Source organism: Hyla sarda, chromosome 4 (genome assembly GCF_029499605.1).
Source record: "Hyla sarda isolate aHylSar1 chromosome 4, aHylSar1.hap1, whole genome shotgun sequence".
NCBI classification, from domain to species: Eukaryota; Metazoa; Chordata; class Amphibia; order Anura; family Hylidae; genus Hyla; species Hyla sarda.
The window spans coordinates 39,769,502-39,795,505 of NC_079192.1; the positions used below are offsets into that span (position 1 = coordinate 39,769,502).

At 48.0% G+C, this 26,004-nt stretch overlaps 1 protein-coding gene across 1 annotated transcript in view; it reads right to left on the reverse strand.

Annotated features, from left to right (window-relative positions):
- The window catches only part of PPAN (peter pan homolog), a 30,901-nt gene extending 5,182 nt beyond the window's left edge, over positions 1-25,719 (reverse strand). The window contains exons 1-10 of the mRNA XM_056570611.1: positions 25,573-25,719; positions 23,181-23,351; positions 20,341-20,442; positions 18,688-18,738; positions 15,846-16,016; positions 14,853-14,929; positions 10,056-10,163; positions 1,921-2,044; positions 1,517-1,595; positions 32-161 (exon numbers count right to left, since the gene is read on the reverse strand). Of these exons, the coding sequence (XP_056426586.1) occupies positions 32-161; positions 1,517-1,595; positions 1,921-2,044; positions 10,056-10,163; positions 14,853-14,929; positions 15,846-16,016; positions 18,688-18,738; positions 20,341-20,442; positions 23,181-23,351; positions 25,573-25,584 (1,025 nt within the window). The 5' untranslated portion in view covers positions 25,585-25,719. The remainder of the gene's footprint in view (positions 1-31; positions 162-1,516; positions 1,596-1,920; positions 2,045-10,055; positions 10,164-14,852; positions 14,930-15,845; positions 16,017-18,687; positions 18,739-20,340; positions 20,443-23,180; positions 23,352-25,572) is intronic.
- Positions 25,720-26,004: the final 285 nt, after the last annotated feature.

Below are 26,004 nucleotides of genomic sequence, written 5' to 3' on the forward strand. Positions count from 1 at the left end.
ATGGTGGACAGAGCGCGCCGCTCATACTCACTTATTATCCTCTTTCATCTCCGTCTTGCGCTGGACATCCTGCTCCTGTTTCTTCTTCCGCTCGCTCTTCAGTTTCAGCTTCTTCTCTCTACGATCCAACATGGCCTTAATCTCTTCCTCTGTCTTCTGGACTGAAATGAGAAAAAAATGAAACAATGAGGCCATAGAAAGGTGGAAATAGAAACAGAGATAAGAAACCTTCAGCCCATCTTGTCTGGCCAATACCCTGAATACTATGAACGGTCCTGGTCCCTATTTTATATGAAGGATAGCCTTATACCTATCCCTCTTATAGGAAGGATAGCCTTATACCTATCCCCATCTTATATGAAGGATAGCCTTATTCCTGTCCCTATCTTATATGAAGGATAGCCTTATGCCTATCCCTATCTTATATGAAGTATAGACTTATGCCTATCCCTAACCCTATCTTATATGAAGGATATCCTTATACCTATCCCTATCCCTATCTTCTATGTAGGATAGCCTTATACCTATCCCTATCTTATATGAAGGATAGCCTTATACCTATCTCTATCTTATATGAAGTATAGCCTTATGCCTATCCCTATCTTATATGAAGGATATCCTTATACCTATCCTTATTTTATATGTAGGATAGCCTTATACCTATCCCTATCTTATATGAAGGATAGCCTTATGCCTATCCCTATCTTATATGAAGGATAGCCTTATACCTATCTCTATCTTATATGAAGGATAGTCTTATGCCTTTCCCTATCTTATATGAAGGATAGCCTTATGCCTATCTCTATCTTATATGAAGGATAGTCTTATGCCTTTCCCTATCATATATGAAGGATAGCCTTATCCATATCCCTATCTTATATGAAGGATAGCCTTATACCTATCCCTATCTTATATGAAGGATAGCCTTTTGCCTATCCCTATCTTATATGAAGGATAGCCTTATACCTATCTCTTTCTTATATGAAGGATAGCCTTATCCATATCCCTATCTTATATGAAGGATAGCCTTATCCATATCCCTATCTTATATGAAGGATAGCCTTATGCTTATCCCATGCATGCTTAAACTCCTTCACTGTATTTGCAGCTACCACTTCTGCAGGAAGGCTATTCCATGCATCCACTACTCTCTCAGTAAAGTAATACTTCCTGATATTACTGTATAAACATTTCTGCCCTGATAGAACACTATGTCCTCTTGTAGTAGTTTCTCTCATAAATATCCTCTCCTCCTTTATAGCTGCCATATACAATAAGGCTGTGGCATCTATGACTGTCGGCGCCTGTCAACCAATACCCACCCCCAGCAAGTCGGCACTGATTGTCATGGTGCGTCCGAACATTACCCAGTGGAGGATCTAAGCTCCTCCTCAACCAAACTTATTTACTATACATTTTTCTTTATTCTTGTATCCACAGGAGCCCAAGAAGTGACATATTCTCAGACACTCCAGACAGACAGGACGGTACTGAAACCGAGGTTCAAAGAACTCACCAAACGTGTGGTGTAAGACTTTGCCGTCATTTATTCCCTCCTCAATCTTCACCAACTGGAGAGTCATCCGAGGACCGATCTGGGGGCAAGAGAGAAATCATCATATGGGAACACAGACACATGCATCTATCTACCTATGCCAGTGTTTCCCAACCAGTGTGCCTCCAGCTGTTGCAAAACTACAACTCCCAGCATGCCCGGAAAGCCGAAGGCTGTCCGGGCATGCTGGGAGTTGTAGTTTTTCAACAGCTGGAGGCACACTGGTTGGGAAACACTGACCTATGCACTCTAGCTGGGTACCTAATCTATCTGGGTACCTAATCTCCTAGCTGGGTACCTAAGATCGTCCCATACATACATGACGGCGATAACATAACAATGTATTGGCCCCCTTAGTTACCCACCTCTGTCAGACGCACGGCACTCTGCTGGGCCTTCATGTTGCCACGTCCGGCATATATCTGGGGCAGCTCTGTGATGTTGTGTTCTCCGTCCTGCTCGGCCTCGCTCTCTGACAGGTTGGCTCCTCTGTAAGATAGGAATGACAAGTCAGAAACTGGAAGATAAACTCCAGCAAGATGGGAATAAGGCTGGGTTCACACCACGTTTTCGCAGTACAGTTCACGTATCAGGTTTTTGATTAAAAAAAAACGGATTCCGCAAAACCTGACTAAACTGTATCAAAACATGTGTACAAATTGTAATCCGTATACGGTTTGAAAAATGATGTCCGGTTGCATCCGTTTTTTTTTTTTGGGAAAAAAGAAAAAAAAAGGAGATTTTTTTTTTAACACTTACCGTAAAATCTCTCTTGAAGGATCCATTGGGGGACACAGACAGTGGGTGTATGCTGCTGTCCCTAGGAGGTGTGACGCTATGGTAATAAAAAAAAGTCGGCTCCTCCCAGCAGGATATACCCGCCTTCAGGCCCTGAGGTAATCAGTTTAAGTTCCAGAGCAATAGGAGAGGACCAACAGGTCAAAGAAAACCCAAACTGTCCGAGAATCAGAAGAGAAAAAACATAACTGAACACACCCTCGGACAGAGAACCAAAGGAAACAACCCCAAAAAAGGGCGGGAGCTGTGTCCCCCAATGGATCCTTCGAGAAAGAGATTTTACGGTAAGTGTTAAAAAAAAAAAAATCTCCTTTTCTCTATCGGCTCCATTGGGGGACACAGACAGTGGGACATACCAAAGCCATCCCTTGGGTGGGCAGAAAATGAGTCAGGCAGACGGCCGTTCCACTGCCGCCTGCAACACTTTAAGGACCAGACTAGCATCAGCCAATGCGAAGGTATGAACTCAGTAGAACCTCGAGAAGTGTGCAAAGACGACCAGGTAGCCGCCTTGCAAATCTGCGAGGCCGAGGCTCTACTCTGGAGAGCCCAGGATGCCCCAACAGGACGGTAGAATGAACCACAACCCTGAAAGGAGGAATCTTCCCCTTACAGCGATAGGCTTCCAAAATGGCGGACCGAATCCACCGAGAAATGGAGCCTTGGAAGCAGGCTGTCCCTTACGACGAGCTTTCGTAAGGACGAAAAAAAGGAATCACACTGACGAAAGAAGAAGTGATTGAGAGATAAGACCAAACAGTCCGAACTACATCTAGCTTGTGTAGTAAGCGCTCCTTAGGATGAGAAGGAGCAGGACAAAAAGACGGGAGGACCATGTCCTCATTGAGATGAAAGGCCGAAACCAGAAAACAACCTTGTCCTGGTGGATCATCAGAAACAGAGAACGGCAGGAGAGAGCTGCCAATTCAGACACCCTCCGGATGGAGGTGATCGCAACAAGAAACTCCCCTTTCCAAGAAAGGAGGCAGAGACACACCTCTCTCAGGGGCTCAAAGGGTTCGCCCTGGATGGCACTCAGAACCAGACTCAAGTCCCAAGGGGGAGAGGGTGACCGATAAGGAGGAACAGCATGCGCCACTCCTTGAAGGAAGAGCCGGACATGAGAAGAGAAGCCAGGGGCCGCTGGAAAAGAATAGCAAGGGCCGAAACCTGACCTTTAAGGGAACTGAGAGACAACCCCAGTTCCAAATCGACTGCAAAAAGGAGAGAAGACGGGGAACCTAGAAGGTTACGGGGGATTAATCCTGAGCTTCACACCAACGAAAATAAGACCGCCAAGAATGGTGATAAATTCTTGCGGAGGAGGGCTTACGAGCCCTGAGCATGGTGTGAATGACTTGGGAAGAGAACCCGTGGCCCTCAAAACCGCGGTCTCAACCGCCACGCCGTCAAATGCAGCGACTGTAATTTGGGGTGGCCAAGAGGACCCTGGGAGAGCAGGTCCAGACAGAGCGGAAGGCGCAGTGGAGAGTCGTCCAGGAGCCTGACTACGTCGGCGTACCACGACTCTCGGGCCAATCTGGAGCTACCAGAATGGCGGGGATGCCCTCTTTTTTGAGCTTTCTCAGAACCCTGGGAAGGAGCGGAAGGGGAGGGAACAGATAGGGTAGGGCAAACCCCGCCCAAGGAATCACTAGGGCGCCCACGGCAGAGCCTTTTGGTCCCGGAACTTGCTTTCCGCCCAGATGAGAATCTTGGTCACCTCGGCCAAGACTGCTGAGCTGCGAGAGCCACCTTGACGATTTATGCACGCCACGGCCGCGGCATTGTCCGACTGGACGCGGACAGGACGGGACTGAAGCCGGGACTCCCAATGATGAAGACAAAGAAGAATCGCCCATCATTCCAATATATTTATTGGAAGAAGAGTCTCTCGGGGAGACCAGAGTCTCTGAACCGTCCAATGCCTGAACCAAGGCCGACAGGCTGGCATCCGTTGTAACTACCTGCCAGAGAAGAGGAAGAACAGACCACCCTTGGAGAAGAAGGGGGGAGCGGAGCCACCAGAGCAGAGACAGACGGACCCTGGGAGGGAGAGAACAATCTGACGATCGAGGACACAGGAGACCTGTCCCATCTAGAGAGAATCACCAGATGAAGGGGGCGGTAATGAAACTGGGCAAAGGGTACGGTCTCCATAGTTGCCACCATCCGACCCAGGACTTACATACAAGTGCGGATGGGGACTGACCTGGGTCCGAAGGGAGCAGACCCCGACAGAAGCGCCAGACGTTTGTCCGGCGGGAGTCGATTCGGGCAGAGGCCGTGTTGAAGCGAAGTCCCAAGAAGGTTACAGACTGGGTAGGACAGAGGACTGACTTGTCCCGGTTGACCATCCACCCGAAGCGATCCAGAGTGTGGAGAGTGACGTCCACATTATCCCGAGTCTGGGCTCTGGTTGGAGCCTTGATGAGAAGGTCGTCCAGGTAGGTATTACCGAGACTCCCCTCGACCGTAACAGGCCCATCACTGGCGCAAGGATCTAGTTAAAGACCCGAGGAGCCGAGGCCATACCGAAGGGGAGGGCTACGAATTGAAAATGCCCCTCCGGAACCGCAAAGCGGAGGTACCAATGATGGCCTGGAAATATTGGCACATGGAGGTAGGCATCCTTGATGTCCACCGATGAAGTAAATTCCCATTGTTCCAGGAACGCCACCACCAAACGATTCCATTCGGAAGAGACGGATGAGAAGACGACAGTTGAGACTCTTGAGATCTAGGATTGGACGCGCAGAACCGTCCTTCTTGGGAACCACAAAAAGATTGGAATAGAAAACCCCGGAACCGTTCCCCTGGAGGAACGGGAACGATAACCTCCTGGAGAAGCAGAGACTGGAGAGCCTCTCGAAATTGCTTCGCAAGAGAAGGTGACTGGGGGTCCCGAATCGAAAAAAGCGATCCCCCGGAAGGGAGGCAGAGTCGATTCGGTAACCGTTGGACACCACGTCCCTGACCCAAGGTCCCTGACCCAAGGTCCAAAAGTAAGAGACGACCACCCGCCCGAGAAAAGAGCCGCGGGTGGGGGCCTCACTTCATGCAGAAGTGGGTTTGCGGTTGCCTGATTTGGGCGCAAAACTGCCGGACCGGTTGGAGTCCGACTTCCAAGACGGGTGCGCCCGGAACGAGGGAGCCTTCTTGTCCCGCGAAGGCGCCTGCCCGGACCCTTTGCTGGAGCCAAAGGTCCGAAGGAAGAGGACTTCCTTTGGGAAGTATGGCGAGCCTTATTTTGAGGCAACAAGGAACTCTTACCTCCCGTCGCCTCAAGGATAATCTCAACAAGGCGCCTGCCAAAAAGGACGGCCACTCGTAAAAGGAAGCACAGTGGAAAACCTTTTGGAAGCGGCATCCGCATTCAAAGCTTTAAGCCACAGAGAGCGGTGGAAAGCGGCTAGGTGACCCACAGCAAGGCTGACCAACGGGCATGGAAGCTGCGCACAGGAAGCCTCCAGATTTAGAGCATAGGAGAGCCAGGATAGATAGATCCTCTGGGGGGAATCCCGCTAAGATATCCTGATGGAACCTTTGGCACCGCTCCTACAGGGCCTTTCCCATGTCGAGGCGAAGATGGGAAGAAGAGAGGAGCCAGCTGCTTCAGAGTAAAACCTCGCTAAGGATTCTACCTTCTTGTCCGTGGAATCCTTGAAGGCAGCGGCATCTGTCAGTGGCAGTGTAGTCGCCTTAGAAATCAGAGAGATTGGTGGATCCACAGAGGGAGGGAAAACCACCTAGGTGATAAAGGCCTTGTCAAATGGATAATGTTCTTGAATCGTCTTGATTCCCGGGAACCTCTTGTCTGGATGTTTCCATGCAGATTCCAGAATGTCGTCAAGTCAGCGTGAGAGCTGAACCTTTGAGGTGCTGGCTTAGCACGATGAAAGGATACTCCTGGATTGACATCCGAAGATCCTGGGTCCTCTAAGTGAAAGGTGTCTCTTATGGCTGTCACCAATGAGTACACCGTTTCAACATAATCCGAGCGGTCCTCTGAGTCAGATGCCGGCTCGGAAGACTCATCCGCCAGTTCACCAGGAGAATGTAAACGCGTAGAGGCAGTCCTGGAGGGGGGGCGACCCTGACCGGGTACGCGGCTCTGGCGTGGCAGAGCGGCGACTCCGAGAACGTCCTCTGGAGGAGCGACGTTTGTGCCCAGATGACAGGGGGGGCAGGACCCACGAGGGGAACGCCCACGTCTATCTAAAGACTCAATGGAAGAATCAGACAAGGCACCCCTAGTACGCTTGTGAGAGTGTGAAGTATGTGGAGACGAGGAGCGGGCCCTGCGCAGGGAAGACCCCTTCAAGGCGGACAACACTTCCCGGGAGGCCTCAGCCACCGAACGGGAGACTTGGGTCAAGTCAGCCATATACTGGGTCAGGGAAGAAACCCAGGCTGGAGGAGCGGCTGGATCCACCAGGATCAAAGGGGCATCACCCAGGGGGTCTGGGGGAGCAAGTGGAGCAGGCAGGGTAAGTGGGCTCAGCAGAGCTAGGCATCTTGGTATTACAGTGCCTACAGGCAAAATACGTCACTGACGTTCCAGGATACTGTTTTAGAGGGAGGAACAGCTCTGGGTACTGACATAATGAGAAAAAAAAAAGACAGGGACTTTCTCACCCTAGTCTGTGACCCTGGGCAGCTGCAGAGAGGAGAACTCTGCTCCGTGCAGCTAGAATGTCAGCCAATAGGGAGAGAGGGGCGTGCCTGAAGCAGAGGCACTAACTAATAGGCCCCTCCTAACTGAAATTCGCACCCACAGCACTGATTGGAGGTTACTTCGCGCCTCTGAAGAGCTCCGACCGTGCTGTGGGTGGAGCTATGAACTGCCGAGAAGAAGCAGTAATGGCGCACGCTCCTTGTCCCGAGCGCACGTCAGCCGCATATGCGCTCGGGGGAACAGAGCGGGCGGCCTCGGCGCCGGCAGGGACTGCCGGAGAAAATGAAAGTAAGCCCGTCCCAGCGCCTGTCAGCCGCATGTAAGGCGCTGCATGAGAAGTGAAAATGAGCCGGCGCTGAGAGCGGCATATATGGCGCTTTGGGTAGAAAAGAGTGTAAGTCGGCGCTGAGAGAGCCCGGCCAGTACCAGCGCCACGGCTGACAGCCGCATATAAGGCGCTGCACACACACACACACACACACACACACACACACACACAGTGAAAAAGCGCACACACACACACATACAGTGAAGTGCTCCACATGCCCCCTGAAATTCCACTGCTCCCCAGAATAAAAAATCCAGCCCCTGTATAAGCCAGCCCCCATAACCTGAAAGGTGGGCCAAAAACAGGGGGTCTCCAGAGGTTGCAAGTCCGTACCTAAGGACAAAAGGGGGGAAAGTACTTACCTAAGTCAGAAGAACTTACCTAATGGAGTCTTCAGTGAAGTCTTCAGTCAGCTTTAGTTACCTGCATCACGCCTGGTTGCTATGCGCGAGCGAGGCGAGCAGGAAAAATAGGGGGACCCGGACCCATAAGGTACCACCCAGGCGCTGACCATTGGCGAGGGGGGGGGGGGGGGGGTTTAACAGCGCATACACGCAATGTCTGTGCCCCCTTACTCGCAATGGGGAAACAGGGAACCGGAGTCCCTGAGTCCCCACCTGAAAACAGAAAAGAAAAGGGAATCAAAAACTAACACGTCCCTATACTAGGAAAACAAAAAATCAGAAGACCTGGTCTGGAGAAATCCAGCCCATGTCCACCTCCTTCAGACACTTAGCTTAAACTGATTACCTCAGGGCCTGAAGGTGGGTATATCCTGTTGGGAGGAGCTTACTTTTTTTTTTTTTTTTTTTTATTACCATAGTGTCACACCTCCTAGAGACAGCAGCATACACCCACGGTCTGTGTCCCCCAATGGAGCCGATAGAAAAAGACTTGTACGTTTTTAACTTTTCATTCCATTATGAATAAAGTTTCATAACTTGCAAACTTTAACAACAACCCCCTCTCCGATCTGCTATTGGTCAGTTGCTTCTGACTGACCGAATAGCAGGGATAGGAGGGGGGGGGGCACCCCCCACCACTTCACTCCTATCCCTTCAGGGGGATCGGGGGTGTCTTGGACATCCCCGATCCCCCTTATTTTCCGGGTCACCGGAGACCCGGAATCGCCACAGATCGCAGGTCTGAATTGACCGGCGATCGTCGACATGGTCACCCCCCAGGAGTTTGCATGGGGTGCCTACAGAACGATTTCAGCAGGCATCCCAGTCCTGTCCCCGCCCGGCGAGGACCAGAATTTCCACGGGCATACAGGTATGCCCTGGGTCCTTAAGTGTTTAAGGGGTGCAGTTTATAAAATGGGGTCTCACATACAGGCCCCTCAATTCCACTTCAGAACTGAACTGGTCCCTGAAAAATCAGATTTTGCAGGTTTCTTGAAAATCTGGAAAATTGCTACTAAACTTATAAACCCTCTAACATTCTAAAAAAGTAAAAGAATATTTATCAAATGATGGGAACAAAGTAGACATATTGTAGATGTGAATTAATCATTAATTTGGTGCGGCATGGCTATTTGTCGTACAAGCAGAAAATATCAAATTACAAAAATGCTAATTTTTCATTTTTTTCTGCAAACTTTTTACGTTTTTTTTTTTACAAAAATTTTATTAAATATCAATTAAAATTTTACCACTAAAGTAAAGTACAATATGTCACGAAAAAACAATCTCAAAATCGCTTTCATAAGTGAAAGCGTTCCAAACTTATCACCAAATATGCCTTGGTCATTAAAGGGGTACTCTGCTGCTCAGTGTTTGGAAAAAAAAGTTCTGAACATTTAGAGCCGGGAGCTTGTAGGTCATAGCCCCGTCCCTCATGACGTCACGCCCCCTCAATGCAAGTCAGCCGTCACGCCCCTCCCATAGACTTGCATTGAGGTGGTGGGGCGTGACATGAGGGGGCGGGGCTATGGCATCACGAGCTCCTGCCGCCGGCTCTAAGCATTCGGAACATTTTGTTCCAAACGCTGAGCAGCAGAGTACCCCTTTAAGGTCAAAAAAGGCTATTGAGTAAAGGGGTTAAACTTAATGGGCTCACTGCCCTGAGCCCCACTGTATATGTCAGTATACCTTCTTGACAGGTTGTAGACATATGCTGCTAAAACAAGATACAAATCCAGCCTCATTTACTTAAAGGGGTTCTCCGGTGGAAAACTTATTTAAATCAACTGGTGCCAGAAAGTTAATTAGCCTGAATACTACAGAGGAAATGATTTTCTTTTTGGAACACAGAGCTCTCTGCTGACATCAGGAGCACAGTGCTCTCTGCTGACATCTGTCCATTTTAGGAACTGTCCAGAGCAGCATGTTTGCTATGGGGATTTTCTCCTACTGTGGACAGTTCTTAAAATAGACATGTCAGAGATGTCAGCAGAGAGCACTGTGGTCATGTCGTCAGCAGGGAGCTCTGTGTTCCAAAAATAAAATAATTTCCTCTGTAGTATTCAGCCGCTAATAAGTACTGGAAGGATTAAGATTTTTTAATAGAAGTAATTTACAAATCTGTTTAACTTTCTGCCACGTTGATATAAAAAAAAAAAAAAAAAAACAGGAGTACCCCTTTAAAGCTCAATTAACCTGGAATTTCTGAAAGACCAGAAAGCTCCAGATTATTGGAATTTACTGCACAGTTGAAGTATCCCTACACACAACTTGGCTTCATTAAGTCCTTACTTGACCAGTAATTCGCTGATGTCCTCCCAGCGGCTCATGTTGGGGAATTTCTCCTGGAGAAGTTTCTTCATCCCTTTGCTCATTCCTACTGGGACCACCTTCACACTGCTGTAATGACACAAGCAACAAAGTTAATATTTTCATGAACAACAGCGCCCCCTACAGTGCAGGAACAACATTGCTAACAGAAAAATGCTCAAAAGGAAGAAAAACAAATCTCTAGTGCCACCTACAGGTAAGTCACTGCCTGCCCCACAATAGATGTCTGCAGACAGCAGTGATCCATATACAATAGGGTCTGAAGCACCAAAATGTCATCCAAAAATAGGAAAAAAGGAGATTTTTTAACACTTACTGTAAAATCTCTTTCTCGAAGGATCCATTGGGGGACACAGACTGTGGGTTATGCTGCTGTCTCTAGGAGGTGTGACACTATGGTAATAAAAAAAGTCAGCTCCTCCCAGCAGGATATACCCGCCTTCAGGCTCTGAGCTAATCAGTTTAAGTTCCAGAGCAATAGGAGGAAACCAATAGGGCAAAGAAAAACCCCAAAACTGTCCGAGAACCAGAAGAACGAACATAAGTGAACACACCCTCGGACAGAGAACCAAAAGGAAAACCCCAAAAAAGGGCGGGAGCTGTGTCCCCCAATGGATCCTTCGAGAAAGCATGACAAATGCGGGCAGAGGCCGTCGAATCGAAGTCCCAGGAAGTTTAGAGACTGGGTAGGACAGAGGACTGACTTGTCCCGGTTGACCATCCACCCGAAGCGAGTCAGAGTGTGGAGAGTGACGTCCAGATTCTCCAGAGTCTGGACTCTTGTCAGAGCCTTGATGAGAGGGTAGTCCAGATAGGATATCACCGAGATTCCCCTCGACCAAACAGGCCCAAAACTGGCGCAAGGATCTTCGTAAGGACCCGAGGAGCCGTGGCAAAACCAAAGGGGAGGACTACGAATTGAAAGTGCCCTTCCGGAACCGCAAGCGGAGGTCTTGATGATGGCCCGGAAATATTGGCACATGGAGGTAGGCATCCTTGATGTCCACTGATGAAGGGAACTCCCCTTGTTCCCGGGATGCCACCACCGAACGGAGAGATTCCATTCTGAAGTGGTGGATGAGAAGGTGACGGTTGGATTGGTCGCACAGAACCGTCCATCTTGGGGACCACAAACCCGAAAACGTTCCCCTGGAGGAACGGGGATGATAACCCCCTGGAGAAGCAGAGACTGGAGAGCCGCTCGAAATTGCTTCGCCATGGGAGGAGACCAGGGGGCCAGGGATCGAAAAACGCAATACCTTGGAAGGGAGGCGAAGTCAATCCAGTAACCGTTGGACACCACACCCCTGACCCAGAGTCCTGAATGTGTGAAGTCCAGATGTCTCGTAAAACAAGAGATGACCTCCCACTCGCAAAGAAACCGCGGGTGGGGGCCTCACTTCATGCAGAAGTGGGCTTGCACTTGCCCGATTTTTGCGCAAAACTGCCGGACCGGTTGGAGTCCGAATTCCAAGCCGGGCGTGCCCAGAACGAGGGTGCCTTCTTGTCCCGCGAGGGCGCCTGGCCGGACCCTTAGCTGGAACCAGAGGTCCGAATGGAACAAAAGGAAAAAGGACTTCCTTTGCGAAGAGGGGTGAGCCTTATTTTGAGGTAATAAGGAACTCTTACCTCCCGTTGCCTCAGAGATAATCTCATCAAGGGGTTTGCCAAAAAGACGGCCACCCGTAAAGGGGAGCTCAGGGAGAGACCTTTTGGAAGCGGCATCCGCATTCCAAGCTTTAAGCCACATAAAGCGGCGGAGGGCTGCTAGGTGACCCACAGCAAAGGCAGAACAACGGGCTGACTGTATGGAAGCTGCGCACAGAAAATCCCCAGCTTTAGAGCATTGGAGAGCCAGAGCAGATAGATCCTCTGGGGGAGATCCCGCTAAGATATCCTGATAGAGCTTTTGGCACCACTCCGACAGGGCCTTGGACACCCATGTCGAGGCGAAGATGGGAAGAAGAGAAGAGCCAGCTGCTTCAGAAGCAACCTTCTTGTCCGTGGGATCCTTGAAGGCAGAGGCAGTGTAGTCGCCCTAGAGATCCGGGAGATTGGTGGATCCACTGAGGGAGGAGAAACCACCTTAGCGACAAAGTCCTTGACAAATGGATAACGTTCTTGGATTGTCTTGATTCCCGGGAACCTCTTGTATGGATGTTTCCATGCAGATTCCAGAATGTCGTCAAAGTCAGCGGGAGAGCTGAACCTTTGAGGTGCTGGCTTAGTAAGATGAAAGGATACTCCTGGATTGACATCCGAAGATCCTGGGTCCTCTAAGTGAAAGGTGTCTCTTAGGGCTGTCACCAAAGAGTTCACCGTAGCAATTGAGTCCGAGCGGTCCTCTGAGTCAGATGCCGGCTCGGAAGCCTCGTCCACCAGTTTACCAGGGGAAGTGAATGAGTAGAGGCAGTCCTGGAAGGGGGTGACCCTGACTGGGTACGCAGCTCTGGCGTGGCAGAGTGGCGATTCTGAAAACGTCCTCTGGAGGAGCGACGTTTGTGCCCAGATGACTGGGGGGGGGCGCGTTTCCTACGAGGGGAACGCCCACGTCTATCTGAAGACTCAATGGAAGAGTCAGACGAGGCACCCCTAGTACGCTTGTGAGAGCGTGGAGCATGAGGAGACGAGGAGCGGGCCCTCTCAGAGGTCCTGCACAGGGAAGACTCCTTCAGGGCGGACACCACTACCCGGGAGGCCTCAACCACCGAACTGGAGACTTGGGTCAAGCCCGCCATATACTGGGTCAGGGAAAAAACCCAGGGTGGTGGAGCGGCTGAACCCACCGGGACCGAAAGGGAATCAGGGGGAGCAGTGGAGCTGGTAGGGCAAGTGGGCACGGTAGAGCCAGGCATTTTGGTACTACAGTGTATACAGACCAAATAAGTCTATGTATCCTGGCAGCTGCAGAGAGGAGAACAGCTCCATGCAGCTAGAGTGAGAAAAGGAACGGCCAATGGTAGAGAGGGGCGTGCCTGCAGCAGAGGCACTAACTAGTTGGTCCCCCCTCTGACTGAAATTCGCGCCCACGGCGCTGATTGAAGGCTGATGCGCGCCTCAGAAGAGATCCGACCGCCCTGTGGGCGGCGCTAAAACCAGGCCGAGAAGGAGCTGTAATGGCGCCCGCTCCTTTTCCCGAGCGCACATGTAATTCGCATATGCGCTCGGGGAAACAGAGCGGGCGGTTAATACGCCGGCAGGGACGGCCGGAGAAAATGAAAGTAAGCCGGCGCTGAGAGCGCCCGGCTCGTACCAGCACCGTGGCTGTCAGCCGCATATAAGGCGCTGCCGGCAAAAATGAAAGTAAGCCGGCCCGTACTAGCGCCGCGGCTGTAAGGCGCTGTTCAACGTAACACACTACACACACACACACACACACACACACACACACACACACTGCCAAACATACATGCCCCCTCAGAGTGCCACTGCTCCCCCGAATAAAGTCCTCAATAAAAGTCCCTTCCCAGTAAGCCAGCCCAACCTGAAAAGGTGGGCCAAAAACAGGGGGTCTCCAGCAGTTGCAAGTCCGCTTACCTGAGGAGAAAGAGGGAAAGTACTTACCTCAGTCAGAAGAACTTATCTAATGATGTCTTCAGTGAAGTCTTCAGTCAGCTGTAGTTACAAGGGTCAGCGCCTGGGTGGTACCTCATGGGTCCGGGCCCCCCTATTTTTCCTGCTCGCCTCGCTGGCGCATAGCAGCACGCCTGGCTGCTATGCGCGAGCGAGGCGAGCTGGAAAAATAGGGGGACCCGGACCCATGAGGTACCACCCAGGCGCTGACCGTTGGCGAGGGGGGGGGGGTTAACAGCGCATATACGCAATGTCTGTGCCCCCTTACTCGCAATGGGGAAACAGGGAACCGGAGTCCCTGAGTCCCCACCTGAAAAAAGAAAAGGGAATAAAAAAATAACACGTCCCTATACTAGGAAAACAAAAAACAGAAGAATTGGCCTGGAGCAAACCAGACCATGTCCAGCTCCTGCAAGACACTAAGCTTAAACTGATTACCTCAGGGCCTGAAGGCGGGTATATCCTGCTGGGAGGAGCAGACTTTTTATTACCATAGTGTCACACCTCTTAGAGACAGCAGCATACACCCACGGTCTGTGTCTCCCAATGGAGCCGATAGAGAAAGTGAGGATTAAAGAAAAATAAGTAGATAACTAATACAGATAAAGCAAATACTTACATATAAAAGTAAGAAAGATCTGCTGGGAGCTGTAATCACTGTCTAGGAGCATCTGCCTAATTTTGTCTCTCCCCTCCCTCTTCTTCCCTGTGTTTGTGGCTTTCTGGGCAGTCTGTATTTGTGGATTGGCTCCCATAGTTTTCTTACAATTACTGATAAGGTTGTTTTCGTGTTATTGGCACTCCGACAATGGAGGCCTCCTTCATATGTATAGGGTGTGCCTTGCCCACTGACTGACAGGTCACAACTCCTTATTGTTGCTTATATATTCCTTGTCGTACTGCTGGTTTTTGGGCCTCGGCCCTATTACTGTGACCTGTATCTTTTCTTGGATTTGTATTTTGAAAAATTCTTTAATAGAAAGAAAAAAAAAGAGGACAGCCTATGGCTGTCCAGGCATGCTAGGAATTGTAGTTTTGCAACAGCTGGAGGCAAACTGGTTGGGAAACACTGAGCTAAACTTATGTCTGGTCCAGGGCAGATTCCCAATGCAGACTACAAGAAATGTTGCCAAGGATGCAGCATGGCACAAATGGGTGTCGGAATTGTAACCCAGCACTACTTACTAATGTCTAAACTCCAGCAGCTCCGAGTCTGAGTTGTAGTTGATGAGGATACATCTGCGAATGGTGTTCAGGTTCACCTGCGATGGAAAACCGGTAACGTTAACACATAGATATAACAAGGTAGGGCAGGATAATGGGGGTCATAGTTCATTTGTTTAAAAGGTATACTCCGGTGGAAAACTTTTTTTTAAAATCAACTGGTGTCAGAAAGTTAAAACAGATTTGTAAATTACTTCTATTAAAAAATCGTAATCCTTCCAGTACTTATTAGCTGCTGAAAAATACAGAGGAAATTATTTTCTTTTTGTGACACAGTGCTCTCTGCTGACATCTCTGTCCATTTTAGGAACTGTCCAGAGTAGGAGAAAATCCCCATAGCAAACATATGCTGCTCTGGACAGTTCCCAAAATGGACAGATGTCAGCAGAGAGCTCTGTGTTCCAAAAAGAAAAGGATTTCCTCTGTAGTATTCAGCAGCTAATAAGTACTGGAAGGATTGAGATTTTTTAATAGAAGTAATTTACAAATCTGGTACCAGTTGATAAAAAAAAAAAAAAAAAAAAAAGTTTTCCACCGGAGTACCCCTTTAAAGGAGAAGTATCATGGAATAAAACGTATCCCCTATCCGAAGAATAGGGGATAAGTTTTAGATAGCAGGGGGTCCAAGTGCTGGGCCCCCCCCCCCCCGCAATCTCCTGTTTGGAGCCCCGGCTCTCCTTCACAGTGGCGCGTCACAATCCCTACCCGGAGTGGGCGCCACCACGCCCCCTCCATATAGCTCTACGGGAGATAAGTTTTCTTCTAATACAGGAGCAGTAAAGGGATGTCTCAGAGCGTTTACTTAAGAGGATCACGGGAAGCCCTCAGTGGACTATACAACGTCATCATCGACATGAGTGGTCGCCTGCTGTTCTGTAAAATCAATGCTGCAGTGTAAAAGCATAAGGGGAAAGAAAAGCCGCCTGTCTGATGAGCCTGAACTCCATCTCTTACCTTGTGCACATTGATGGAGGGGAACATGTTCTGGAACATGGTGGCCATGACTTTCACATGCATTCCCTGTGTTCCGAAATTGTTGAGAACCAGTAGCGGAGGGAAGGTGAACTGCTGTTCGTGCATCCGATGCTTCTTCAGGGAGGAGACCACGTCCTTCACCAGAGAATACTGCACATAGAGAGGAAACACATTACAACCACGATGAGACGCCATGTTCTGAAACAGCCTGGGTAACTCAGAGCAGACATGTTCCTTCTTTTACTTCAGGTCATGTACTGCAGCACTGGTACTGCCTGATGATACCATTAGAATGGCGGTCAGTGCAGTTTAACCTGTTATGGACCAAGTGCGTACCTGTATGCCCCGAGTCCGCTACCTTTCTATAACGCGGGGCATCTTTCATAGCAGGTCGGGCCTGGCCTCTAACAACGGTCGGGACCTGTGGCTAACAGCGCGCGGCACTGATCGCGGTGCCGCGTGCTATTCACCCTTTAGAAGAGGCGTTCAAAGTCGATTGCCACGTCTAAAGTGAAACTAAACTACCCCCGGTTAGCTCAGTGGGCTGTTTGGGAACGCCATGGTGAAATTGCGGCGTCCCGAACAGCTGTAGGACATGAGGAGGGTCTCCTACCTTGCCTCCTGGTGTCCGATCGCCGAATGACTGCTCAGTGCCTGAGATCCAGGCATGAGCAGTCAAGCGGCAGAATCATTGATCAATGGTTTCCTATGAGAAACCAGTGATCAATGTAATAGATCAGTGTGTGCAGTGTTATAGCCGCCTGCAAAAAAAAAAAAGTGGAAAAAAAAAGTGAAGATCATGTAACCCCTTCCCTAATAAAAGTTTGAATCAACCCCCTTTTCCCATAATAAAAAAATAAAAAAAATAAAAAAGTGTAAATAAACAAACAAACATATTTGGGATCGCCGCATGCGGAAATGTCCAAGTTATAAAAATATATCATCAAAACGCAAGGTCAAACACGTACGCTCAAAAAAATTAGCGTATTTTTGGTCACTTTTTATATCGTGAGAAAAATGAATAAAAAGCTATCAAAAAGTCCGAACAATACAAAAATGGTACCGCTTAAAACTTCAGCGCACGGCGTATGAGCCCTCATACCGCCCCATACACGGAGAAATAAAAAAAAAAAAGTTATAGGGGTCAGAAGATGACAATTTTAAACGTATACATTTTCCTGCATGTCATTACAAAGTAGACTTGGTGGCGCAAAAAATAAGCCATCATATGGATTTTTAGGTGCAAAAGTGAAAGAGTTATGATTTTTTAAAGGTAAGGAAGAAAGAATGAAAGTGCAAAAACGGAAAAACCCCTGGTTCTTAAGGGGTTAAAGTGATGGCCTGTCAGTGAGCAGTAAGAGGCTGCAAATGTGCAACGTATATGGAGAACATATCAAATCATGGCATCAGGGTAAAAGGAAAGTTTTTTTTTTTTTTTTAATGAGTAAAGGTGTTCCCTTGCTTGCCCTCACATCTCATGTGGGAACTTTCTTCCTCTCTCCTAAGAACTGACAACTGGCTGCTTATTGCACTGAGGCTCTGTAACATACCCCCGGCTCACACAGCAGGTTGACTGACAAGCCAGGAGCCTGCACAGAGCCCTGCTTGTCCCACCTTCACCTCCTATAGTTTGTCTCTGCACAGAGACACACCGTCAATAGCTGCAGGGACAACACAGTCTTCTGGACAGTGGATGGCCCCCTAGTGGTAAGAAGTATCCATCACAAGTCTCCCTTTTAATGACCGCAAGCAGAGATCTTGAGAACTGTGAGGAATTCATATAGAAGGTTTATTGGAAAATGGAACAACTTACCGATATTTGGTATTTGCTAAAACCGGAATGCTCCTGTAATACGCATATAGGACACAGGTGAAATCAATGCTCAAAGGGAAGAAGTACCCAGTGATGTGTAGGACATCAAAACACATATATATATATATATATATATATATATATATATATATATATATATATATATATTTTTTTTTTTCTGGAGCCAGTATAAAAAATAAACAGAGTTGTAAATTGCTTCTATTAAAAAAAATCTTAATCCTTTCAGTACTAATGAGCTGATGAAGTTGAGTTGTTCTTTTCTGTCTAAGTGCTCTCTGATGACACGTGTCTCGGGAACTGTCCAGAGTAGAAGCAAATCCCCATAGCAAACCTCTTCTACACTGTGCAGTTCCCGAGACAAGCAGAGATGTCAGCAGAGAGCACGGTTGCGACAGAAAAGAACAACTCAACTTCAGCAGCTGATAAGTACTGTAAGGATTAAGATTTTTTAATAGAAGTAATTTACAAATCTGTTTAACTTTCTTAAGCCAGTTGAATATATATATATATATATATATATATATATATAAAGTTTTGTCCTGGAATACCTCTTTAAGTGATGATCCCCACTGAGGGAGTTTTCCCACGAATGACACTCATCACCTATCCCCAGAATAGGCAGCAGTTGTCTGGTCGGAGGGGGCAGGATGTAGGTCTCAGATCCCCACTAATATAAAAACAGTGAAAAATGTCCCCCAGGTTGAATGGCGAAGAGCTCGGACACATGGCCTGGCAATAATAGCCGAGTACAGCGCCCAGCTATCTTCTTCGGGCCCAGCTGTATGAAATGCCAGTGTACCCGGGCCACAGTTATTCAACCAGGGGGTCCAAGTGGTCAGACGTTCACCGATCAGACACTCATCGCCTGTCCTGCAGGTATCGGATGACGGCCATTCCTTAGAAAACCACTTCAAGTTCATCAATAAAGAAGAAATCAGAGGGAAAAGAAGTCAAAATACAAAGATGAAGAAAGAAAGAGATGCCTACCTGAGTCACTCTGAAGTGCAGCGTGGGGCCTCTCGGCAAACGGACAAATTTCTGACGATAAAAAAAGACAGACAGAAAACTAAGTTTATTATTATGTGATTTTTTTTTCTAGAGGGTTATAAAGTAAAGTAAATGGTGACAACAGGATGAGACATCAATGTGCTGCCCTGTCCTTTAGGGAGATCTTCTATGTAGAGTCTATTGCAGAGGAGGGTCTGTAGCTCACAGTTCCTTAGGTCAGTGCTTCCCAACCAGGGTGCCTCCAGCTGTTTCAAAACTACAACTCCCAGCATGCCCGGACAGCCAGCGGCTGTCCGGGCATGCTGGAAGTTGAAGTTTTGAAACAGCTGGAGGCACCCTGGTTGGGAAGCACTGCCTTAGGTTGTGAAACTACAACTTCCAGGACACCTGGACAGTTATCAGGCTATTATGGGAGTTGTAGTGAATCCTCCCCCCCCCACACACACACCCATTCAATTGTTTGCGCCAGCACTACCTTGTAATACTACTAAAAGCATGACACATTCTAGGATGAGTGCTGGTAAACAATCTTACAGGAGTGCGATGCCCTCGTCATACAGCTGATCGCAGGGGATGCTCGGAGTCAGACCCCTCCACTCTAAAATTGATGGCCTGTCCTATGCCTTTCAGTATTTATCAGCTGCTGTATGCTCCAGAGGAAGTTGTGTAGTTCTTTCCAGTCTGACACCTGTGTGTATCAGGAACTGTCCAGGGCAGTAGCAAATCCCCATAGCAAACCTCTCCTGCTCCAAACACAGTTCCTGACATGGACAGAGGTGTCAGCAGAGAGCACCGTGGTCAGACTGGAAAGAACTACACAACTTCCTCTGAAGCATACAGCAGCTGATAAGTACTGGAAGGATTAAGATTTTACATAGAAGTCATTTACTGGCACCATATCATTTGAAAACATTTTCTTCCCTCTGGATTACCCCTTTAAAGGGGTACTCCGGTGGAAAAAAAATGTTTTTTTACATCAACTGGTTCCAAAAAGTTAAACAGATTTGTAAATTACTTCTATTAAAAAAATCTTTATCCTTCCAGTACATTTTAGCAGCTGTATGTCTTTTCTTTTTTGTCTTGTCCACAATGCTCTCTGCTTGCACCTGATGCCCGTATAAGGAACTGTCCAAAGCAGGAGAAAATCCTCATAGCAAACCTATGCTGCTCTGGACAGTTCCTGACACAGACAGAGGTGTCAGCAGAGAGCACTGTGGACAAGACGAAAAAAAAAAATAAAAAAAATTTCCTCTGTAGCATACAGCTGCTAATAAGTACTGGAAGGATTAAGATTTTTTAATAGAAGTCATTTACAAATCTGTTTAACTTTCTGGCACCAGTTCATTTAAGAAAAAAAAAAGTTTTCCGCCGGAGTACTCCTTTAATTTCCGAGAAAAGGGGGTACATGGTATGAGAATTACTGTGAATGGAGACATGGAACCAGCAGAGTTGACGCACTTTATTGTAACAGACAGTGACAATGTACATGCTGCTGACCGGGCACCCCGATTCTCATGATCATGGAGGGGGCACCTTATCTAGACTGGGTGCCATACCATATAAGAGCATTGTAGGAAAACATCTTTCTTTGTGCATGTATCTTGTCAGTCATGTCTATGGATTCTTACTTACAAAGTTGACGTTTGTCTCCGTTTTGCTGAAGATCAGAAAGTGGGTAACTCCGAGCGGACCGGCCACCGCGACAAAATCTTTAAGGCTGTTATTCTTACGAACCTATGAAACAAGGCAAATGGTGAAGAAGTTATCTGTGACAGAGCCCATCATGACAGGAATAAACAGGAGGATATATAGATATATATATATATATAACCCCAGCATAGTAAGTGCACACTACAACTTGTAGCACAACCAGTGTAATTCTAAAACACCCAAATCTCATATATATATATATATATATATATATATATATATCCTCAAAGAAGTGGAAGCGGCACTCCAAGATCACATCAAAGTAGTGGTTTATTCACTCATCTGTGTAAGCGACGTTTCGGCTTATCAATAAAGCCTTTCTCAAGCATATACTCAATGGGGGAGATTTATCAAAACCTGTCCAGAGGAAAAGTTGCTCATAGCAACCAATCAGATCGCTACTTTCATTTTTAACAAGGCCTGTGAAAAATGAAAGAAGCGATCTGATTGGTTGCTATAGGCAACTGGGCAACTTTTCCTCTGGACAGGTTTTGATAAATCTCCCCCAATGTGTGTGTATGTATTTGTGTGTGTATGTATATATATGTGTGTGTGTGTATATGTGTGTGTATATGTGTGTGTATATGTGTGCGCGTGTGTATATGTGTGCGCGTGTGTATATGTGTGTGTGTGTGTGTATGTGTGTGTGTGTGTATGTGTGTGTATGTGTGTGTATGTGTGTGTATGTGTGTGTATGTGTGTGTGTGTGTATGTATGTGTGTGTGTGTGTATGTATGTGTGTGTGTGTGTGTATGTGTGTGTGTATGTATGTGTGTGTGTATGTATGTGTGTGTGTGTGTGTGTATGTATGTGTGTGTATATGTATGTGTGTGTATATGTGTGTGTATGTGTGTGTGTGTATATGTGTGTGTGTGTATATGTGTGTGTGTGTATATGTGTGTGTGTGTATATGTGTGTGTGTGTATATGTGTGTGTGTGTATATGTGTGTGTGTGTATATGTGTGTGTGTGTATATGTGTGTGTGTGTATATGTGTGTGTGTGTATATGTGTGTGTGTGTATATGTGTGTGTGTGTATATGTGTGTGTGTGTATATGTGTGTGTGTGTATATGTGTGTGTGTGTATATGTGTGTGTGTGTATATGTGTGTGTGTGTGTATATGTGTGTGTGTGTGTATATGTGTGTGTGTGTGTATATGTGTGTGTGTGTATATGTGTGTGTGTGTATATGTGTGTGTGTGTATATGTGTGTGTGTGTATATGTGTGTATGTGTGTGTGTGTATGTATGTATGTATGTGCGTGTGTATGTATGTATGTGTGTATGTATGTGTGTATGTGTGTATGTATGTGTGTGTGTGTGTGTATATGTGTGTGTATATGTGTATGTTTGTGTGTATATATGTGTATGTGTGTATGTTCCAGCATCACGTCCAAACGGCTAAAGATATTAACATGAAACTTGGCCACATGTTACTTATATGTCAACAACAAACATAGGATAGGTGATTTAACCCTTACTCACCCCCATTTGCCAGGGGCGGGGTTTATGTTTAAAGTCCCATACAAGTCTATGGGAAATATAGGTTACTACATAACTTCCAAACGGCTGGAGATATTTCGATAATACTTGGTCACATGTTACTTATATGTCCACTTAAAATATAGGATAGTTAATTTAACCCTTAACTACCCCCATTTGTGAGGGTCGGGGTTTTCGTTTAAAGTCCCATGCAAATCAATGGGAAATGTATGTTCCCACGGGATAGGAGGACCGGGATAGGAGGACCGGGATAGGAGGACCGGGATAGGAGGACCGGGATAGGAGGACCGGGATAGGAGGACCGGGATAGGAGGACCGGGATAGGAGGACCGGGATAGGAGGACCGGGATAGGAGGACCGGGATAGGAGGACCGGGATAGGAGGACCGGGATAGGAGGACCGGGATAGGAGGACCGGGATAGGAGGACCGGGATAGGAGGACCGGGATAGGAGGACCGGGATAGGAGGACCGGGATAGGAGGACCGGGATAGGAGGTCAAAAGCTTCCTCTTGATTTTCCTCCACAACAAGGATTAGGAAGGAAAAAACGGGGCAACGCCGGGTACTCAGCTAGTATAACAATAAAAGGTAATGTCTCAGGTGTCCCCGCGTGGGCATGCACGTGAAAAAGCTGTCACCTGTTTTCCATGCTAAGGATCTTGTGAACTGTCCTTCCATTCGATGTGAATTTATGCACCTTTAAAGGAGATATCCAGTGGTGTATAACTTAGCCCTTATCCTTAGGGGATACGTTTCAGATCGTGGGGGGTCCAACCGCTGGGGCCCCTGGCAGCCTGTGGGAAGGGGGTGTGTTGACCAATGCACGAAGCGGCGGCTGACATGCCCCCTCAATACAACTCTATGGCAGAACCAGAGCGCTGCCTTTGGCAATCTCCGGCTCTGCCATAGAGAAGTATTGAGGGGGCGTGTCGGACGCCGCTTTGTGCGGTGGTCAAAGCGCGCTATCTGGCCAGCGACCCTGGCCCCGTACAGAGAGATTGCGGGTGGCCCCAGCGGTAGAATCCCCCGTGATCTCAAACTTATCCCCTATACTTAGGATAGGTTATAAGTTTTTCACCACTGGACTATCCCTTTAAAATAAAGAAACAGCCCCTTCAAGCTGGTGAGTGCGGCCCATCCTTTCCTTGTTTACCTTTGTAATCCTCACTACACTGCAGACCTTCCTCAAATCTCCATCAGTGTTTATGCAGATTTCTAATAACTCTAGGTTCCCCGGCTTGTGCTATACGGTGCTTATTACCTTGAGAGAGGAGGCAGTGAACGGCTCCATCGCTCTCCTCACATCCTGGATCAGCTGCTGCACGTTCTTCCCGATCTGCCCGCGATGGAAGACGAAGGAGTGCGGGACGCCGGTGTAGTCCTCCTCGGCATTGTGAACGGCGTTCGCTTTGAGTTTCTTCTGGTTCTTAGTCTAAAAGAGAAGACGGATGTGAGAGACAGCGACTGAACATCTGCAATAATCCATAACAATATAAGACTATGGTGGAATAAGGCGGCAGCAGGACGGTAGCGGTGCCACATTACGCATGGCAGCGATCACATGCCTCACCCGCATGATGCCCAAGCTGGGTAACAGGCTTGACCTACCAGCACAGATCTACCTGATCGGGACGCAGTCTGACTGTGTAAAGGCTTTTTTAGGCTGCGTTCACACAAAGGAAATTCCAAATGGAATCCGGTCAAAAAGTTCTGACGCGGAAAAGTTGATGACCGCCAAAAAAATGAACACATCAATTCTTATAGCGGAATACGATCAGAAATGTATTGCCGTCTGTGGAGACTTTATTACTGAGCGGTCCTAGTGCCGGCACCCGCTATTTGCAAAATGTCCACACGTGTTTTACGTGCAGACAAAATGTTTGATGTGTGAACATGGCTTAGAAGAACAGTAAACAAGCAGCCATCCTGCAGAGCTTTTACGTGGCTGGTATATAGTGTGGCCCTTTTCTGGAATCAGCCCCCACCACCACACATCCCCAGAGGGTTTAAGGAGCGAAACCTGTAGGGATCTAAACTAAACGTTTAATGTCTGGATGACAGGTCAAAACGTTCTACAAAGGGAGCCCCTACAAAAGGGGCTCCTTTGTAAGTCCGGCCTATGAACCCCCCAATATCATCATCTTCAAGTGCTGCAGCCATGTATACAAATGCCAGCAGGGGACAGCCCTCAATGGTGGCACTGGACAATGTAAGGACTAAAGGGGTAAGTATAGGTTTGTTTTGCTCAGTATATAGTGGCACTAAACACTAAGGACTAAACGGTGAGTATAGGTCTGGTTTTGCTTTGGCCGGACAGTCGTTGGCTGTCCAGGCATGCTGGAATTTGTAGTTTTGAAACATCTGGAGGGCCACAGTTAGGAGACCACTGCTGTAGATGATTGGTGGCTGTAACCCTGGCAATGCCAGCTATAGGAATTTGCCCACCGGGGTGCCTCCAGCTGTTAAAAAAAAAAAGCTACAACTCCCAGCATGCTCGGACAGCCTTTGACACATTGGTTGGGCAGTACAGCCTGGCAGATCTCGACCATACTGAACAAGTACGAGGCAGGTGCTGCCGACTGTACTACAACTCCCAGGGTGTAAGTGCTGCCGACTGTACTACAACTCCCAGGGTGTAAGTGCTGCCGACTGTACTACAACTCCCAGGGTGTAAGTGCTGCCGACTGTACTACAACTCCCAGGGTGTAAGTGCTGCCGACTGTACTACAACTCCCAGGGTGTAAGTGCTGCCAACTGTACTACAACTCCCAGGGTGTAAGTGCTGCCAACTGTACTACAACTCCCAGCCAGTAAGTGTTGTCAACTGTACTACAACTCCCAGCCTGTAAGTCCTGTCAACTGTACTACAACTCCCAGCCTGTAAGTGCTGCCGACTGTACTACAACTCCCAGCCTGTAAGTGCTGCCGACTGTACTACAACTCCCAGCCTGTAAGTGCTGCCGACTGTACTACAACTCCCAGCCTGTAAGTGCTGCCGACTGTACTACAACTCCCAGCCTGTAAGTGCTGTCAACTGTACTACAACTCCCAGCCTGTAAGTGCTGCCAACTGTACTACAACTCCCAGCCTGTAAGTGCTGCCATCTGTACTACAACTCCCAGCCTGTAAGTGCTGCCAACTGTACTACAACTCCCAGCCTGTAAGTGCTGCCAACTGTACTACAACTCCCAGCCTGTAAGTGCTGCCAACTGTACTACAACTCCCAGCCTGTAAGTGCTGTCAACTGTACTACAACTCCCAGCCTGTAAGTGCTGCCAACTGTACTACAACTCCCAGCCTGTAAGTGCTGCCATCTGTACTACAACTCCCAGCCTGTAAGTGCTGCCATCTGTACTACAACTCCCAGCCTGTAAGTGCTGCCAACTGTACTACAACTCCCAGCCTGTAAGTGCTGCCAACTGTACTACAACTCCCAGCCTGTAAGTGCTGCCAACTGTACTACAACTCCCAGCCTGTAAGTGCTGCCATCTGTACTACAACTCCCAGCCTGTAAGTGCTGCCATCTGTACTACAACTCCCAGGGTGTAATTGCTGCCAACTGTACTACAACTCCCAGCCTGTAAGTGCTGTCAACTGTACTACAACTCCCAGCCAGCGCCCCCTTATGGCAGCGCTTCTCCCCCGGTCCTCACCTTCTTCCCCATGCTGCGCTCTGCTCTCCCCCGGCTGCTCCTCCTGTACACACGTGGTAGAACAGTTCAAACACTTCCGGTTCCGCCGTCCCACTGCAGGGAAACAAGGCCACCGTGCTGATAGTTCCGGGGAAGCTAGTGAGGATTCTTCTATGACTGGAGGCGGAACTTCCTATAGCTGTCTATGGAGCTGTTCACACATAATGTGAGTGCATAAAACGCAAGAGGGGGGCTCGTCTGCAGCAACCAATCAGATGCCAGCTTTCATTTTTTTTAAACTACAGTGTAGACAATGAAGAGTGCTGATGGGTTGCTAGGGGCAACCTTGAAACTCCATTTCCAGCTGTTAACTTTTGCATGAACTACAACTTCCAGCCATCCCAGAGCCACATTCAGACCCAGAACCCTTAATGGGATGTTTGAGATGATGCA